Here is an 18,331-nt window from a genome sequence, read left to right as displayed (position 1 = left end):
CCCCAGCTATCTTAAAACCCTAGTGTCAGACATCCTGCTCCAAACACTGGTCTCATGAGTAAACGCCCTAGAGCCAGGGACCACATTTTAGCTCTCTAAAGGAGAGCATCCTGTCCTCTCACAGGTTAGGAAGAACTCAGTGCACATCCAAAAAGCAACCATGCTGGCTAGTGGTTTCTCTTCCACTATTATCCCCAAAACTCATAGGACATGAAGATCTTTAGTAAGTTACAACCAGTAGATCACTCTATATAATTACTTTCCTCCCAAATGTTTAAATAAACACCTAGTAACTTTTTGGATAGAAGTTTTAAGTGTCTAGCTAATGAATTCTCAAATCAATGTGTCCAGAAATGTAGTATTTCTCAGCAATAATCATTCCACGAAAAGAGTAAGAACTGCCTTCTTTGATTAGACACTGCCAAAATTGATTCTGTTCCCAGAGTTTTTCCAAATGCTGAAAAACTATTATGTATATATATATGGCACATTTTAAAATGGGCTGGAATGTCTCTTTTGGGAGGTGGAAGAGCAAACGTAAAACCAACACGCTGAGGCTTTCAGTTCTCCTGACCCCAGAGAGCTGTCAAATGACTCACTGGGACCAGCAAGAAAGAGGAAGTGATGAGAGATGGAAATAAAGAGAATCAGAAGAGCCAAAAAGGCAGCAGGGAGTGCCACCCTCAGGAGAAAGGGGGTGGGACACACTCTCTGGAGTTGAAATGGGTATCCAAACAGACAAAGACAGGGTAAGAGGCAAAGGTCTCCTTGGAGCCCCGTGGCACTGTGTGGCAAGGGCAGACAGACGATCTCTGTACCAGCTGGTCTCCCCTGTGAGACTCCTGGGGACCATTAATCATCATTAGGGGAAGCCGAGCTGTTGCTGCTTCCCAACCTGGCGCATTCAGAATCCCCAGTGAAAGTGGCAGATCAGTGCTCACAGCCACCAAACTGCCCCAAGTCTTCTCATTTGCAATCTGCACTGATAATTTCTAACTCAACACTCCCTCCTCCTGTTCACAGCACCCTAAATCTACAGGCACTGTGCTTACTTTTTGTCTCCAAAATGATATCAAACTGTTGCTTTGAAGAGTCCCCCAGTGCCTCTCAGGAAGCAAATGCCCTACATTTCAGCTTACCACTTTTGTCCAACCATCCCAATATACCTTTCAAATTCACTAACAGTACAACCATGCTCATTTTGCCTTATAAAGACAGAAAAAACAAAAATTTTTAATAAAATTGTCCTCAAAACCCCCATACTTAAACGTAAGAGTCTAGATACCATGTGTAAAGAAGATGAGTGACTATAAAATACATTTTTTAAAAAAGGATTTGAGAGAGAGAGAGTGAGAGCGCACACGTGGTGGGGAGGGGCAGAGAGAGAGGGAAAGGAGAATCTCAAGCAGCCTCCCCACTAAGCACAGAGACTTACGTGGGGGGGCCCCACCCCAGGACCCTGAGACCATAACCTGAGCTGAAATCAAGAGTCCGACACTCAACTGACTGAGCCACCTGGGCACCCCAAAAATGCATCTTATCTGTAATGTTTTTTAAGATTTTATTTATTTGACAGAGAGAAAGAGATCACACATAGGCAGAGAGTCAGGTAGAGAAGAGGTAGCAGGCTCCCCGCTGAGCAGAGAGCCCGATGCGGGGCTGAGTCTCAGGACCCTGAGATCATGACCTGAGCCAAAGGCAGAGGCTTAACCCACTGAGCCAACTTTGTCAAGGGTTTGTGGTTTTGCTTTGTTGTCCTTGGGAAATGACCAAAAATTTACCTTTTTGACCTAATCTGTATCCAAAAAATTTAATGGGGACACCAGTCCCTTCTGATTTATTCTCAATTTTAAAATGCTTTGTAAATGATTCAATTAAGCCTTTTTATTAAGAGAGAGCCATGAGGGATAGACTGAAACCTTCTGTGGAGCCTTACACGGTGTTAAAGGAAGTGAACTTTGATTCATCTGAGCTGGGATGGGGGGGGGCGTAGGGGCAGCCAATGCCCTGTTCCCAGAGTTTCAGCCTAAAGCTAGCTGCTCACCCATCTCCAGGCCTGAGGCAGATGCTATGAGCTTTCAGAAATGAGAATGTCAAGTCATGTTTTGTTTTTATTTATTTGAAGATTTACTCATATTGGTAAGAGAGCGAGCGAGCAAGAGCACCAGAACGGGGTTGGGGGGAGAGGGAGAGAGAGAATCTCAAGCAGACTCCCCACTGAGTGAGGAGCCCAAGGTGAGGCTCCATCTCAGGACCCTGAGATCACGACCTGAGTCAAGAGTTAGACACTCAACCGACTGAGCCACCCGGGCACCCTGAGAATGTCAACTGACATTTTAAAGGAAACATACAAGCAGCAGTTAGCCTTGTAACACTTAAAACTCAGAAGAAACTTCTAACTCATCACACTTTTCACCTTCGCTTTTTTATGGATTATAAAAAATAATACTCACTTTGGAGAATTCCAACATTACAGAAATGTGACTTCAGAAATTCAAACTTACTGCCCATAATCCCACCCCACAAAATTACTGTCATAACTATAAAATGTTTATTAGCTCAGAGTATTTTTCCTATGAAAAGACTAATATATATAAATGCCTTTAAAATACACAAATTGCATCATGCCATATGTCCCATTCTTGATCTGTATGTTTATCTGGCTAGTGTACAACGATGTCTGTTACAAAGATGTTCACTGAAACCTGTTTTTTTTTTTTCTTAAAGCTAGTTTTAATAGCAAAATAATAAGACAATAACAACAACACTAATAAATATAACTAAGTCAATACATCAGTATAGTCTCTAGAAATAATGAATACAGAATTTTTTTTAAAGGCAGGGATTTAGGGTGGTATGTTTGACTTTAACTGGTCATAGTGTTAATTCTGGAAAGGATGACTCCCTGAAATAGATCAGAGTTTTCTCAATAATCCTACAGCGGCAACACTACATTCTTGCTAAAACACAGAACAAGAGGAAAATAGATCTCAAAAACTATTATTTTTTAAAGATTTTATGTATTTATTTGACAGAGAGAGACACAGTGAGAGAGGGAACACAGCAGGGGGAGTGGGAGAGGGACAAGCAGGCTCCCCGCTGAGCAGGGAGCCCGATGTGGGGCTTGATCCCAGGACCCTGAGATCATGACCTGAGCCGAAGGCAGATGCTGAATAACTGAGCCATCCAGGTGCCCCTCAAAATTAGTTTTGCTGACATCTATACTTAGATTTGGTATTAAGTTCTTGTGTCAGATGCTAAAATTTTAATTTAAAAAAAAGCCAGTTCTTCACATTTATACTTAATAGCAAAATCCCTGACCTATATTATCTCTTTGATCCACCTGCAGAGTATGACAGGTAAGGGAGCCAGTAATGCTCTTCCACTTTAGAAATGAAGAAGTCAAGGCTCAGCATTGTGGATACTGAGACCACAGAGTAGGTACCTGGGTGGGGACTTGAACTTGGGTGTCCTGATCTGAATCTCGGGGCTTTTTCCACCTCAGTATGTACCTTCTAGTACTAAAAGAACCAGATGCATTTTAGAGGAACATTAAATCATTTTGCCAGGATCTTCCATTGCTGTAGTATAGGCCATTAAGGTAAGATGAAAATGGTTAAACACAGAGGCAGGAGAAGGAAAAAATATATACATATGAAGGTGTTTGCTTTATTTTACATGTGAAGACCAAAAAGACTGATACATGATAATCGACTACATTCAATGCCAATGAAATCAGAGTCATGACTTGCAAATGATAATACAGTCACTCCAAAAACGTCCCTTAGGGGGGGTCCATTCTAGCAAATGCCCAGCCAGGATGTCATCCCTCCAGCCATCCCTTGTGCTGATGGTAACTATAATTAAATGACCACCACACTCAGGGCTTCTATCTACTCAGTTATTAGTGTGTGTGATTCTTGGTTTTGGGGTTGTAAGTTTGAGCCCCACATTGGGTGTGGAGATTACTTAAAAATAAAATCTTAAAAAAAATGATCACCGCACTCATCCCCATCCCATCCAGACATGACATCGGAAACTTTCCACATGGTAATCCAGGGTTTAAAACTGTCCATCCATCAAAATTGGTATGTAAAAAAAAAAACTCTCATCTCTGTCTCTGGAAATGGAGAGTTGTAATCCATACTAATAAGTGGTCTCTAAAGCCAGCTTATTTTTGCAGGTAACAAAGAGTCTTTGCAATATGGGTTGGATGATACCAAGTCTCCTTCATCAAAACAGATTATTCAGGTAAATGAGGCAATAGTTAGAAATTTCAAATTGACATGAATAGGTTTTAGTTCTAAGAAAATAATTGCCCCAGGATTCCCTGCTCTCCTCTGTTGAACATGGTCAGTGGGTATCAGTCACTGCAGAAGACAGCAAGAAAAGCTCATGTGTTTATTTCTAACACTGCCCAGAAAGGGCTTATGTCTATCTATGCTTGTTTAGTAGTAGCAATTTCCTGTATACAGTTACACAAGAAATACTCAGCTTTTCTTACCCTTAAAAAAATACATTACCCAATCATCTAGTTTATAGCACCTTTTTTCCCTCCAAAATCAAACCAAAATAATACAGAAAGATGTTAAACAATTTTCATCAACAATTTTTGATTCACTGATAACACTGAAGCAAAGGTCTGAGATTTGATTCAAAGGAAGAGTGCATTCATCACAACTTCAAAAGGGACTCTCTTAAGAGTTACAAATATTTAAGAGGAAGAATAGAATTAGCCATGCTGACTTGGAATGGAACTAGAGATACTGATAAAGGCATAGTTTTCAAATATATAAAGGAGAATGAATAAAGAAATAAATGCAGAGGTATTAATGTTGATGACGATGATACTATGTGTGTGTGTTGATATGTGCACATTTACATTTTCCAGCTCTATCTATTGAGAGTGCATAGAAGTAATGAAACCCAGGGGGCCTGAGTAGCTCAGTTGGTTAAGTGTCTGACTCTCGGTTTCGGCTCTGGTCATGATCTCCAGGTCATGAGAGTGAGCCTTGCACTGGGCTCCCCACTCTGCGGGGGGTCTCCCTGAGATTCTCTCTCTCCTTCTCCCCGCCCCACCACCTCAGTTTGCATGCTCGTGCATGTGCGCTCTCTCAAAAAATTAATTAAAAAAGCAATGAAACCACAATCATAATGATCAGCCTAGCAAACCCCATTATGGTTTCAAACACTATACCTCACCAAATGCAGCCTGAGTTACTTGGAAAAGTAGCTGATGCCACAACTGGGGCAAGACAAGTACAGAATGAACCAGAAACATCCTGTGGTAACAGAAAGAAAGAAAGTGCTCAAAAAATGATGGGAACACATCAAAAGATATAGGTACCATCTTTTAAAGGGCTCTGTCTGGCCAAAACTGGCCCCCGTGACAACCAAATTATAAGAGTCTATGCGTCCATACTGAGATGGATGGATGAAAAGAATGGATCGATGCAGATAAATAGAGAGATAAAAATAGGAGGGAAAGAATACCCTTTCTTATAGTGGAACGCCAAACTAATAAACACAGAGGAATGCAGTTAGAAAATCACCATTTGTCCACCATCTTAATAATAATCAATTCAAGTAAAAACCATAAATGGATGCTAAAACTGGTGTATTCAAGTTTGAGGAACAGCAGGATATTCACATGGCCTCAAAACATTCCCCCATAAGATACAACGTAAAGAAGAAAAAGTTAACTTGTTAGTGAGTGGAAAAGTCTCGCAGATAGAACTTGGACCAAGCAGTCCAAATTAATGTCATCAATGAAGGGACAAATTGACATCACATGACTCCCAACAGGGCATGCTGAGAAGGCCACACAATCACTTCCATGGTACCCTCGCTCAAAATGTACCACCTAACTCCACACTCCTGAGCAACAGACAAATCCAAATTGAGAGACACACTTCAAAAGACCTGGTTTGTACTCTTCCAAATACGAGCAGCATGCAGGACCGAAACTAAGTGCTATCAAGTAAGAGATACTTAAGAACTAAATAAAACCTGCGATCTGAGATTTCCTCTCACTTGTAACGGACATCATAGGGATTATCAGTGAAATCTGAATTATTTTGGTAGATAACAGAGCCCCACAAATGGTAATTTCCTGGCTTAGATAAATGTGCTGCAGTTATGTAAGAGAATGTCTTATTGCTAAAACACACACACACTGATATCTTTAGGAATTAAGAGTGAAGAGGATTCAAGTCAATGTAACAGATGTGAGTATTTGGGGAATCTGGATACACATGATATAGGAATTCATTTATACAAGTCTGAAATTACGTCAAAAAAGTTAGTAGGATAAAAAAGAGAATCTTAAACGTAAGTTATTTTTTTTTAAATAAATGCTTCATCAGATGAATTCATAGCCCATTTTGCAATTTTTTTCAGTCTCAGAACAGTACCTTCTAACAGTAACAAATGGTGAAACCTCATTTTGTTCTATCGGAGTCTGGCTCTGGAAGGGAAGGTACTGTTAAACCTTTCTTGCCAATCCCGTAACCCAGCCTTATCAGCAATGACAGGCTAACTAAACCCACAGCAAACACAACAGAGTAACTGGTTTACACCAAAGCCACTGAGGTTTCACAGCTCCGTGACCACAACATTGGGCCTTCAAATCCCAATGCTTCCACCAAGAACACTTTTCACAGAAGACTGTACAAAATAATGGTTCTCAGCAACCCCCCACCCATTCACTGCACCCCATCACATCTGCTCTCTCAGAGAACAACAGGACATTCCATTTAACCCAGCAACTGTTACAGAAACACACTTACTACCAAGTGGGAGCCTCGTAGAATGCAGCCATGAGCTCAGTTCTCCAACTTCAGAAACCTGAAAATTGGCAAAAAAAAAAAAAAAAAAAAAAAAGGCACATCCTGCGGATGGCCTCTACGGAGATTTAAGAGTTTCAGTGAGTTACATCATAAGGTCACGTACCTGCTAGGTCAGCCGTGTGGCTAAAAAAAAAACTGAGTGAGGAAAGAAATGGACCTATCGATCACACATGCCTCCAAGTGAATTCGCTAGTTTCTTCGTAGGCTTTGGTTTTTCTGTGCTTTTCTTGGCATGAGCATTTCACCCAAATGCGGTACTTGCATAAAAAGTCAAATGCCTCACATGGTAGTCAGCCAAGGAGATGGCGGTATGCTCCAGTGCTGGGGAAACCAGCTGGATGGACTTAGGGAGAGATGTATGCTGCCCACATGGGACATCCCGAAGGGATTTTTGAAAATAATGTCAACTATATGTGATTTTTTCACCTTTTGATTTCTTGAAATCACTTATAGTAGAATTGGGGAAAATGTGATTGGTCCAGACTAGACTCTAAAGGTTACAGAAACAAGCATTATATTTGTGATGAAACCTGTTTATGTTGATTAATGCACACTCAGGAGGCACTGGGAAGATTTTTTCCAATTTCAAGCTATTACAAAGAAGAAAAGCACAGTTCCTCTGAGAAATCTGGTGGTACTGAGGTATACGACAATTGCCTTGCCTTCAAAAGGGAATTCAGAAAGCAGGTGAGGCTCTGAGACAGAAAAACTAGAACCACTGGGGCATTTATGGTTTAGAATGAGTACAAAAAGTACAATGGAGAAATTAAATTAAGTTTTCTAAATAAGATTTGAGTAAATGTAACTAAAGGTGAGGTCAGAAGTTATGAAAAGGGCCTGAGGCAGCTCATTAGTATATACAGGGAGAAGACACATATGCAAAAAAAAAAAAAAAAAAAAAATCAGAAACAAATGCTAAGTTAGAAGTTGCTATATCTCAGTGTCAGATGTGAGGACGGGTGGGCACAACCATTTGTCTGTCCCTATCCAGGGCAGATGGGGACAGGAGGTGTCAACAGAAAGCATCAGCCATACTCCAAAGTTGCAACCATGTGGGCTGAGAGGACACTTCATCTGAGGGGCCCAAGATTTCTAGCCCGGGCCAGCTCAGCCTTTCTTATCAGGCCTTTAGAGCCCCCAGAGATGGAATCCAAGCAGTCAGGCCGGAACAGGGTAATGCTGACAACTCTGCTCTGAGTAGCCCACCTTACACCCTAAGTGTTGGACTTAGATCCATCTCTAATCCAGTGATCCTCCCTGGTACCCCCTTCACGTCCTGAGAGCGTGCTGGAAATCTGTGAGGGCACTCATGGGCATAATAATCAGGGTGGGGACCAGAGATGCTAGAAGTCTCACAATGCGCACAGTCCCAGGCACTGCACAATTATTATGTTTCTACTGCAACTTCCACATATCCTGCCAGACAGTCGGGAAGGTAAAATAACAAATGCTTTCTGAGTGGAGAACTTAACTTTCTGTTACATTTAAACACTAAGGGTTCTTCTTCTTTTTTTTCCCCCCAGTTTAAATATATACAGAATGTACACACTACTCACAGCAATACTATTCACAACAGTCGAAAGGTGGGAGTAAACCAAGTGTGTCTGTCAATGGACAGAGAGAGAAACAAAATGCAGTACATGCATCTATACACAGAGTGGGACAGTACTGAGTCTGAAAGAGGAGACAATTCTGATGCATCTTCCAATATGGACGAACCTGGATGGGGGAATCCTGCTGGATGAAATAAGCCAGACGCAAAAAGACGAAGACTGTATGATTCCTCTTACACAGGGTATCTAGAGCGGTCAAGTGCATAGAAACAGAAAGCAAAATGGTGGCCTCCAAGAGGTGGGGCTAGAGAGAGTGGGGGGTTTGTTAATGGGCACAGCTCCACTGTAGGAAGATGAGAAAGTTCTGGAGATGGATGGTGGTGACAGTTGCATGACAATGTGAACATACTTAGTGCCACAGAAAAGTAAGATTAAAAATGGTTAAATCTTATGTATATTTTAGCACAATTTTATTTTAGCACAATTTTAAAAATACACACACACACAAACACAGAGGTGGGCAAATCACAAGAAGACTGTACTTCGCGGTGCCAAAACTTAACCACAGCCTGCTCACCAGTGCAGGAAACCAAATCACATGACCCCAGGGCTCCAAGCGCCGGAGTCCCCAGCACCACCTGCCCACACTGGCATCCCTGACAGCAGGGACCTCATGTTGAGTCTACAAGGAGGCACAAGCACCTGCAGCATCATGGGGTCTTCCAACGTCGCTGTGCCCATCCGTTTACATCCTGATGACATATTTTATTATCAATTACCTTCCTTTTATTTTTCTATTATGGCCAATAGAGAGCTTACAATTAGGTGTGTGTGTATATGTAAATATTACTTACAAATTTCATTTCATTGCAGGATGGGTGGCCCTGAGAAAATAATTGTCATTAAAAAAAAAAAAAAAAGGGGGAGTGCGCCTGCCTCTGAGATGGGGGTGGAGGGGACCACCACTCCAGTCTCACGGGACAGAGAGGAGTAGGACCAGAGGAACTGCTAAAGATGCTGCACTAAGGGCCAGACTCAGTGAGTCTCTGTTGGTTTAAGATAAAAGCACCCTCCTGCAAAAATAAAGGTTCTTACGGTGGAGATCTGGCGGTTGTCTGCCCACTCCCCTGAAAAGGAAGAAATATGGTGGAAAACTAGAAAGTGCCTAACTCTCCTTTGTGATGAAACACAGGCACACTTAAAATAATCAGATTCATGCCCGGTAATGAGCTCCGACAGAGACGAGGTGAACCAGAGTATATATTTTTCAGTCATGGGAATCACTGTATCCTGTCAAAAAAGATCAGGATTTAACCGAGAAGGGCACGGTGTGTCAATTGCAGTGACACATATATTGTTGCTCTATTGTGCTCACCCTTCTTTTCCATCTCAACACGGGGCCGTGATTAATATTTTACATACTATCCAAAAGAGGAATGTGACTTACCAGAAACCGTCCTCCACATTTCAAATACGGATCCCCCCTTTGCCAAGAGAAAATCCTGCCCAGCTGTAGATTTCTCATTTGCAAAACATAAGAGCAATGAAATTCCATTACTTAGAGAAACTGGCTGTTCCCCCAAACCCTTGGCAACGGAAGCTGTACTTATCTTTCTGAACAATAGCCTCAGAAAATGTATTCTCTTTAAAAAAAAAAAAAAAAAAGAAAGAAAAGAAAAGTAAGTATGCCTTTGAGCTCTTAAGAAAGTGCTCTTGCACAAGCAAATTCCTGTTACGGAAAATCCACTCCCCCGACCTGGGAAGTACAAAGAGGGACCCTAAAACAGGCAGTAGAAAGAGCTCCAAGTTTCAGAATGCTTTGAAAAGTCAATGGGGATGTAACAATATTAAATGTCCTGAAAACAAAATCAAGTATCCTTTTCATATGTCCGTTACCACAACATACCTGCTCCCTCAGAAGAACGAGTCTTAGACCCTAACATGTTCAGTGTGCGTTCCCTGTGAGGTTGAACTGTATGTTTTCCCGAGGATATAAATGATCCTCAAGTGTACTGCTTTGCACATCATGGAATTCATCCAAACAAGACTGGGAAGGCGAGACTTTGTTCTCTGTCTTCCAGGCTCCCTTCCCCGGGAGAAGCATGTGGCCAAACTCCAGTGGCTTATGTGAACTTCGCTTATAGCTTATCTCACAGTCCGAGTTCCCACTCGGTCCAAGGTTTGGAAACAGACCACGAAAACACTCAAGATATACAGACGCCTCGCCAATGTGTTTGGAACCAGCGTCAGCAGCGTCGGGGCGGTTTTTCCGGTTCCCCGTCTAATGTGCCATGTCATGGCTATGGCCCGGGGGGGCCTTTCTTGTGGGATTCAACATACCATTCTGCACTCTCCTATCTTATTTCTTCCTCACAGGAGACCTGACAACTTACCCATGTACCAACCCATCAAAAGAGCAGTCAAAATGGTCGGCAAAAAATAGCCCGTTGTGTCCAACTTTGCACCAAGAGCCCATACCAGGAGGCAACGAATAATTCTTGCCCTTTGGGCAACCTGGGGCATCCGAGGACACTGTGTGACCTTATCCCAGTGCACTGGGTGGTGAGGCAAGAGGTCTTCCTCCCGCAGAGCAAATCCATGAACCTGCTCTATAAAGGCTTAAAATGCTCCACGAAGACCTGAAAATAAAGAATTCGGGACGATGGGAGTGATGATCCTGACCGTCGATCTCTGCCTACACATCCCCAGACAGTCACCTTGTACACCACATGACAGACAAACCCAACACAGAGAACAGTGCATCTCTAGCAACAACTGCGTGCCATGAGCCAGGAAGACACGAGCAGACCTCCAGAGCAGCCCCGGTTTTTGCCTGGTAAACGACGCGAACGCCGACACAATGTGCCCAACAGAGGTTTGTTCATCTGGTTCTAACTAACACACAACTCTCCAACGGCTTTCGTACAGAGCTCTAACTGAAGCATACAAAACAGATGTGAGGCCGCGGGAAGACAGCCAAATTGTGAACATGCCACTCATAATCTGGCTTCTCTATATTTAACATAAACAAAAACTTAACACCAAGGCAATCAGCGCTCTCCATCGTCCCACACAACGGGAAAGTTCTCCTGCCCAGCCATCCACAAGCTTAGGCCTCCCTCCCTGACCAAACATCTTGCACCCAACGAGACGAAGATGCGATGGCATTCGGCCTATTAAAAGACACTAGCCAGCGTTCACATACCTCAATAATCCTGTCATGAATTTGCAGGCCTCCGTCCTTGGCTGCCGGCCCGCTGTCAACTATTTTGGATACAAAGATTCCTTCAGTGGATGATCCATCTTGGTTGTCCTGTGGGTTAAAAAAACACACATGAATGCTAGGCATTAACTTGGTCATGAAAATAAAGCTTACACTCGTACACTGCAATGGACTCTTGCTCATGTCAAAAGGGGGTGAAGGCCCATCTGTTACCCTTAATTTCTGTTTCGATCTAAAATTAACATATACACATGGTAAAATACCTCAAACCATACAAAAAGGTATTTAAAAGAAGCCACTGCCACCCTCTATCTAGGGTCCTTTTCCCCATGTAGCTCTTATCTGCAGTTTACTTATCCTTTGTGAAACATTTTTCATAGATCACTTTCCTAAACATGTCTCTGTTCCTTTCTCATGCACACAGATGGTATGTGTGTGCACAGAGTATGCTCTCCCCACCCTGTGCATCTTACCTTGCCTCTTTCACTTAAGTCTACAAATCCAGAGACAATGCTGTCTTCAGTACCTTCCTACCTATACTACGACATATCGCATATCTGGAGCAAATCCCTAGTAATGGAACCATCAGGTTCAAGGATACATAAATTTGGCAACATACATCCAATCATGCACTGATAGCTCATTAGAGTATCTTCCCATATCCTCCCCAGCTCAGAGTACTATTAAAACTTTTAAATAGCCAATAATCTGACTGTGAAAATACGTGTTTTATATGTGTTCAGATTAACACCAGAAAAGCTCACTGCCACCCCCCAAGCCTAATAAATTCTCATCTCCAATCTCAAATTGCTTTAGATCTTTCAAAGTCTGGACCGAAACTTTCTGGGAAAGGCAACGGCTCACTGCTCAAACTCCTTCCTTTATTTAAAATCAAAAGGTCCAACAAACCCATAAAAAAAACCCTCACAGCTTGTTCATGAACTTCTTTCCAAACAGCACTGGGATGAATTCTCTCCAAGTGTGTGGATTAAGTTTCTAGTGATGAACAGATGGATTTGTAAGTTAAATGACACAAGTATGTATTGTTGCCAAACAAAAGCATTTGAAAAGTAATTTCAGGATCTTCCACAAAAACTCCAAATCCTACGATCATAGTAAATTCTTCACCATTAATGCCATAAGAAGATCTATCTTAACAGTAATTTCTGTACATAGAAATACATATAAATTCCATTTGCTAAGAAGTAACTATGAAAATATAAATTTTTTTTTTTTGACAGAGATCACAAGTAGGCTGAGAGGCAGAGAGAGAGAGAGAGAGAGGAGGAAGCAGGCTCTCCACTGAGCAGAGAGCCTGATGCGGGGCTTGATCCCAGGATCCTGGGATCATGACCTGAGCTGAAGGCAGAGGCTTTAACCCACTGAGCCACCCACGTGCCCTCAAATTTTTCTCTTTAAACAGAAAAAAAAAAAAAAAAAAGAAAAACTATATTCTAAAGAGAAAAGGGATGACTTTAAATGTGGTTTGATCAACCCCTTCCAGTGCAAGAGAGACGGCTAAGGGTGAGAAAACGCACATTCCGTACCTCTTCTCTCTCTCCCTCCCTCTCCCCTCACCCCTTTCTCTCAAAGACACATACACACTCTATAATGTTACAAATAGGATTCAAAAGAAACCAAAATCACAACCTAAAATGAGCATTAACTGTTCTTCCCAACATTAATCCCCCCATGACAAAGATAGGTCTCTAAACTGCCATCTGGATTCTATCAACACTCTCCCCAGAGAGAAGGGTCAGGGAGGATGTGGGTGCTGTACTAGATCAACAATCCTCAAAAGGCAGCCCTGCCCAGCATCACAGCACCCTGAACCGGCCCACCGCACACTAACCCTTCACTGTCTGAATTTCTCCCTGCCTCCTTTGTCTCTCACAGCAGCCTTACTAATGCACTCATCCCAGGGCATTCGTGAATCACCCTACATGCATTGCTCAAACAGAAGTACACAGCTGTGCAACAGCTTCTATTTACTGAGTGTATACTAGGTAGGTAGTGGGTACTCTGTGTCCCGTTTCACCCTCACAATATCCACAAACCTTAATACTTTATTTTTACCCATTTTGTAGATGAAAAACCCGAGAAAGAGAGGTTAAGTAACTTGTTTGAGGGCACATAGCTAAAAAGTAGCATAGGTCAGTTTCAAGCAGAGGACAGTTCAACTCCCTTACATAAGCTCTAAGCGCCGTCTCAAAAATACACATGAATTCAAAAGTTTCACATTATATGGCTATGGAATATTCCTCCGGACAAACCCAAAGAGCCTCAATGGACCATAGAGGATTTATGGACAATCTTGAGTTCCCTAAGAGGTGATGTCAATATACCCAAAGAAAAGAGATCCATGTGCTTACTCTGAATTAATTGCTTTGCATTTCTTGGCTGGAGAGGAAGCGGGAGAGGGGGGAGGGGATTTTTGGCCTGGTTTGTTTTGCAGAATACTACATCATGCACAAGTAATTCTTCTTAGGAGAGCAAGTAAGTTCAAGCAAAAAAAGAAAAACAGAGGAACAGGCAAAAACAAAGAGCAAAATTCAGGTTAAATGAAGACAGTGGTAGGAGGTAGAAACAGAATGCAAAAAAAATACAGAGACCACAAAATCAAAGAAAGCCAAATCAGTTCCATCCTGGATAACTAGACATGTCTCTTAAAAGACGTCTCCCCGTTCCTTAGTTTGTTTGGCTCCTCTCCTAATACATTTTAAGTCAGAGCTATTTATCAAGGTGAACTAATAAGGCTTGGGATTTGTTTTGTTTTGCTGGCTTGAGAAAAGGAAAAATAAAAGGGACTGTTTTCACCCCAGGGGTACCTGACAATGAAGTGTATGTGCCAAAGGCTGAAGTGAAAAGTCTGATACGCCAGACTCGATGCCGTCTCTTTAGAAACTTAAGAATGAATGAATGAATGATGTGGTTTTACCAAGAGCAGTGTATCAAGCAATGAAAAGCCTTATGTCAGCGCCCCCCAGGGCTGGGCCTATGTCACAACCCAACCAAGCTCCTAACACAAGAAATCGTTGGGAAACACATACGTCATGTGTACTGCATTCTACTTCCAGTACTAACAATGAGTGTGCATTGTTGCTCATCTTGGCTTTTTAGCATGTTCTCAATGACCTGCCAGATTTCCAGGCAACAGTTCAGAATACATTTAGGGTTCATTATGCGACTTCTGCTAATCAGGACAAGTTAAAAAAAAAAAAACAAAAAACACTATTGCAACCACATGCATATGGAATTAGACTTTCCTCCAGGGGACATGCATGTAGTTCTTGCAAAAAGACCACATGAACTGAGAACACTTACAAAAGCTACAAAATTCACTCTGGCTTGCACTTTAATCAGCCTCTTAAAGGAGAAAGAAAATAACCTAAAACACGTCCTTTGATAAGCACAAGAAAGCACCATATTCCAATGAGGCTGGGAGTGTCCTTTCGTTCCCCGGGAAGGACAGAAAACAAACACGTCATAAGTTCTCCAACCATCACCAAAGATACAAGGCATGCCTCTCCATTTCAAGCATTTTTAAAAAATTTTTATTTATTTGTTAGAGAGAGAGAGAACGAGAACACACAAGCAAGAGGAGTAACCAGAAGGAGAAGCAGGCTCCCCGCTGGGCAGGAAGCCTGACACAGGACTTGATCCCAGGAGCCTGGGATCATGACCTGAGTGGAAGGCAAATGCTTAGCTGCCTGAGCCACCCAGGAGTCCCATTTTAAGCATTTTTCAAACACTGGGCTCCTTTTTCCTATACACGCTCTGGTGAGGCAGAGAAGGGACCTTCCTGGTTTGGGCCCTCTTTCTGCGACAACTAACAGTAAAGTTTCTGCGACAACTAACAGTAAAGTGCATCTGGGTTTGCTGAAGTCACTTCCCAAAACTGGTAACAGTGGGGAGAGGAGATTTAATAATTATGAAGCCAAATGAAGGAAAGCCTCTGTTACTCATGCTCAGTGGTAAAGCGAAGCACGTTCTACAACACGTTCTGGAGGGTAAGCTGGGGAACATGAACCAGTGCCAGTCCTGTTGTTTCCTGGGACCATCCACTCAGACATCTGAGTCCCAGTCCGCTCCCTCATCCCTCCCCTTTGCTGGAGCACGTGCCCCCACCCACCCCTGCCCCTCCACAGCCAGGATACCAGCAGACCAGCACCATCACATGCTGCCTGGTTGCTCAGCCAACTGGCAAACGAGAAAAAAGAAAAGGTGCCAATGAGACATAAATTCTACAGTTTCTTAAGAATTTCAGTGAGATAATGCAAAAACCACCCCGTGTGCCCATCCCTGGGGCTCAGCAAACTGGGGGTGCCCCCGCCCCACCCATTTTTTCTCATAGTTTAATCTCACTGTCTGAAGGGTTCTCTCCTGTAGCTAAGTTTTATAGGGCAGTCCATCACTTAATGACTGTGCATTGCCTATACATAAGCTGTCATTTCTTACAATAAAATGTGTGTTTTCAAAACCCTGCCTTTGGCTACTCTTCTCCAGGTCTCCTGACCTCCTCCTGCCCGCCCCGTGACTCCAGCGGTGCTGTACTCTTTGCAGCTCCCCCAGCTGCCAACTCCAGGGCTATTCCGGGCTTCGCGCGGGCTGCACTGGGCCCATTTGCTTTCTTCTAGCTCAGTGCTCTCCCCAGGTGGGCTTGTGCAATGCAGGGCATTGGCACGATAAAAGGACATAAGAAAAACTGTATTCACACTCATGTTTTAATTTCATCATTTAAAGTGCTCCGTTTTGCATGTAACTTTTATAAGTCACGTAGAATTAGTTCAGGAGTAAATATATAATTTAGAACTAACTAAATAAGCTCACTTTTTTTTTTTTTTTACAGTTAAGAGTGCTTGAAGAAAACATTGTATATGGGCCTCTGATCTAGCAAACTCCTACTCATCCTTCAGAATACAGCTCAAATGGCCCTGCCCCAGGATACCTCCTACCCAAGGGTGAGCCCGACCCAGACACAAAGTTTAACCACATCTGGATGCCTGGCATCTTCTTATCCTTTACGACTCAGCTTAGTATTTCCTCCTCACTTTCCTGATCCCCCTGGCCAGTGATGCCCCTTGCTCCTTGGCACCTACTATCTGCCATCCTACCATTTTTCTGCTGCATCACATGTCTCCCAATCTGTAACTGTGACATTTACTTGTTTCTTGCCTAATGTCTCCACCAGGACATAAACTCAATGACCACAGAGACCCAGTGTCCCTGGGCTCCAAAGTGTCTTCCAGCTCCTACCAAACAGCCCCTACTCAATACTTATTTGTTGCATGAATGAATCCGATTTTCCTTGGACTATTATTGTCCTTTGAAGGTAACACACGAGGAAATGATCTGCCAGAGATAGAAGCAAGAGATGATGTCCATTCAGATAAGCTGGAATGTAAGGCGTGATCCTGCAACATGCCCCTTGCCACGTCCCATCCCTAGGGTCCTTTCTGCAGACATCTTCCTCCCCATTCAACTGACTGGTCTGAATTTGGCCTCTCCTTCCCAGAGGAGGAGCTAATGATGAATGGGGTGGACAAAAGAGCTGCAGTGGGAGAAAAAGCAAAGGGATGCGACAGCCCCCCCCGAATTAGGCAATCGTCTCTGACTAATGAAGAGCTGACAGAGCGGAGCTCCAGCTCAGACCTCCGGTCCCAGAGCCCACGCTCCAGGTCCGTTACTCAGTTCTAAGTGCATGCATCTCCCACAGCTTCCTGTAGCTCCACTGCTACACCACGGGACATGCCCCCCAAAACCTAAACAGTTCAGATAAGCTGTTGTATTTCTAGGACAATGCTATTTTAGGAGACCACAGCCAAATAAAAATCCCTGAGGGTGAAGATGTTAGATAAACAATGAACTCTCTAATTACAGAAAGCAGAATGAGGTAAGCAAGGTTTCCTACCCCTCACTACCCCTCTCCCCCCGACCCCACCCAACCTTGACCCCTCTTCCCGCTGCAGCAGGGCAAGGAGAAGCACATTTTAATAATTAACATACCACACACGGCCGGCCACCGATAATATTGAATCCCAGGGAGCCAGAGTCCCGATGTAGGACAAGAGTCAGACTTTTGGTTTCTTCACCCTGCAGGGAACAAATGAGTTCAAAATTTTATTTACCAACAGGGAATCGATGGTGGCAATTTTCTTTCTACCCGAGTGGACTCAAGGACTCTTAGGTCATCCTTCAAACACCTCTGTCTCTTGGGCAGTTTAAGCAAGGAAACTTCTAGGGCCCCAGCTGAAACAGTGTCCTGTGCCGAGGAGGTTACGGACATTCATAGACCCTGCCTCTCCCTGCAGTGTCCACGCAGGGCCTGATGAACACCGCCTATCAGTGACTCCGTGGTCTGCACACGCATCCCTCCTCCGACCGGCCCATTACACACCGGCTGTCTAGACAACGACTTTCTGTTTGCTCCTCAACCGTTCTCAACAGCAGCATTCATGTTTTGTCACGGAAGGTTCAAGGAGCAGCGCTCTCGGAAGTCTGAGCGCATGAAGCCTTGTCAATAGTCATCTGTGTCTGGGAGGCTTGAGGGGAGAGCAGGCCGTGGAAAGGCCGACGCAACCGTGGAGGGGAAAGGGAGCCTGCATCTTTCTGAGAGGGGGAGAGGGGCCCGTTCACAAAGTCATTACTGTCCAGGCCATCGGAGATGCCGGGCTGTTTAACAGAAAACAGCCCGGCATCAAGGGGGC

General features: G+C 43.4%; 1 protein-coding gene across 1 annotated transcript in view; it reads right to left on the bottom strand.

Moving 5' to 3' along the window:
* PDZRN3 (PDZ domain containing ring finger 3) overlaps positions 1-18,331 on the bottom strand; it is a 241,238-nt gene that overhangs the window by 206,840 nt on the left and 16,067 nt on the right. Inside the window, exons 2-3 of the mRNA XM_080828836.1 lie at positions 17,631-17,717; positions 11,607-11,714 (exon numbers count right to left, since the gene is read on the bottom strand). Coding sequence (XP_080684962.1) covers positions 11,607-11,714; positions 17,631-17,717 — 195 coding nt within the window. The remainder of the gene's footprint in view (positions 1-11,606; positions 11,715-17,630; positions 17,718-18,331) is intronic.

The sequence above is a fragment of the Martes martes genome (assembly GCF_963455335.1).
Source record: "Martes martes genome assembly, chromosome: 1".
Classification (NCBI taxonomy): domain Eukaryota; kingdom Metazoa; phylum Chordata; class Mammalia; order Carnivora; family Mustelidae; genus Martes; species Martes martes.
The sequence above is the reverse complement of the archived record's forward strand: the minus strand, read 5'-3'. Positions and strand labels throughout refer to the sequence as shown.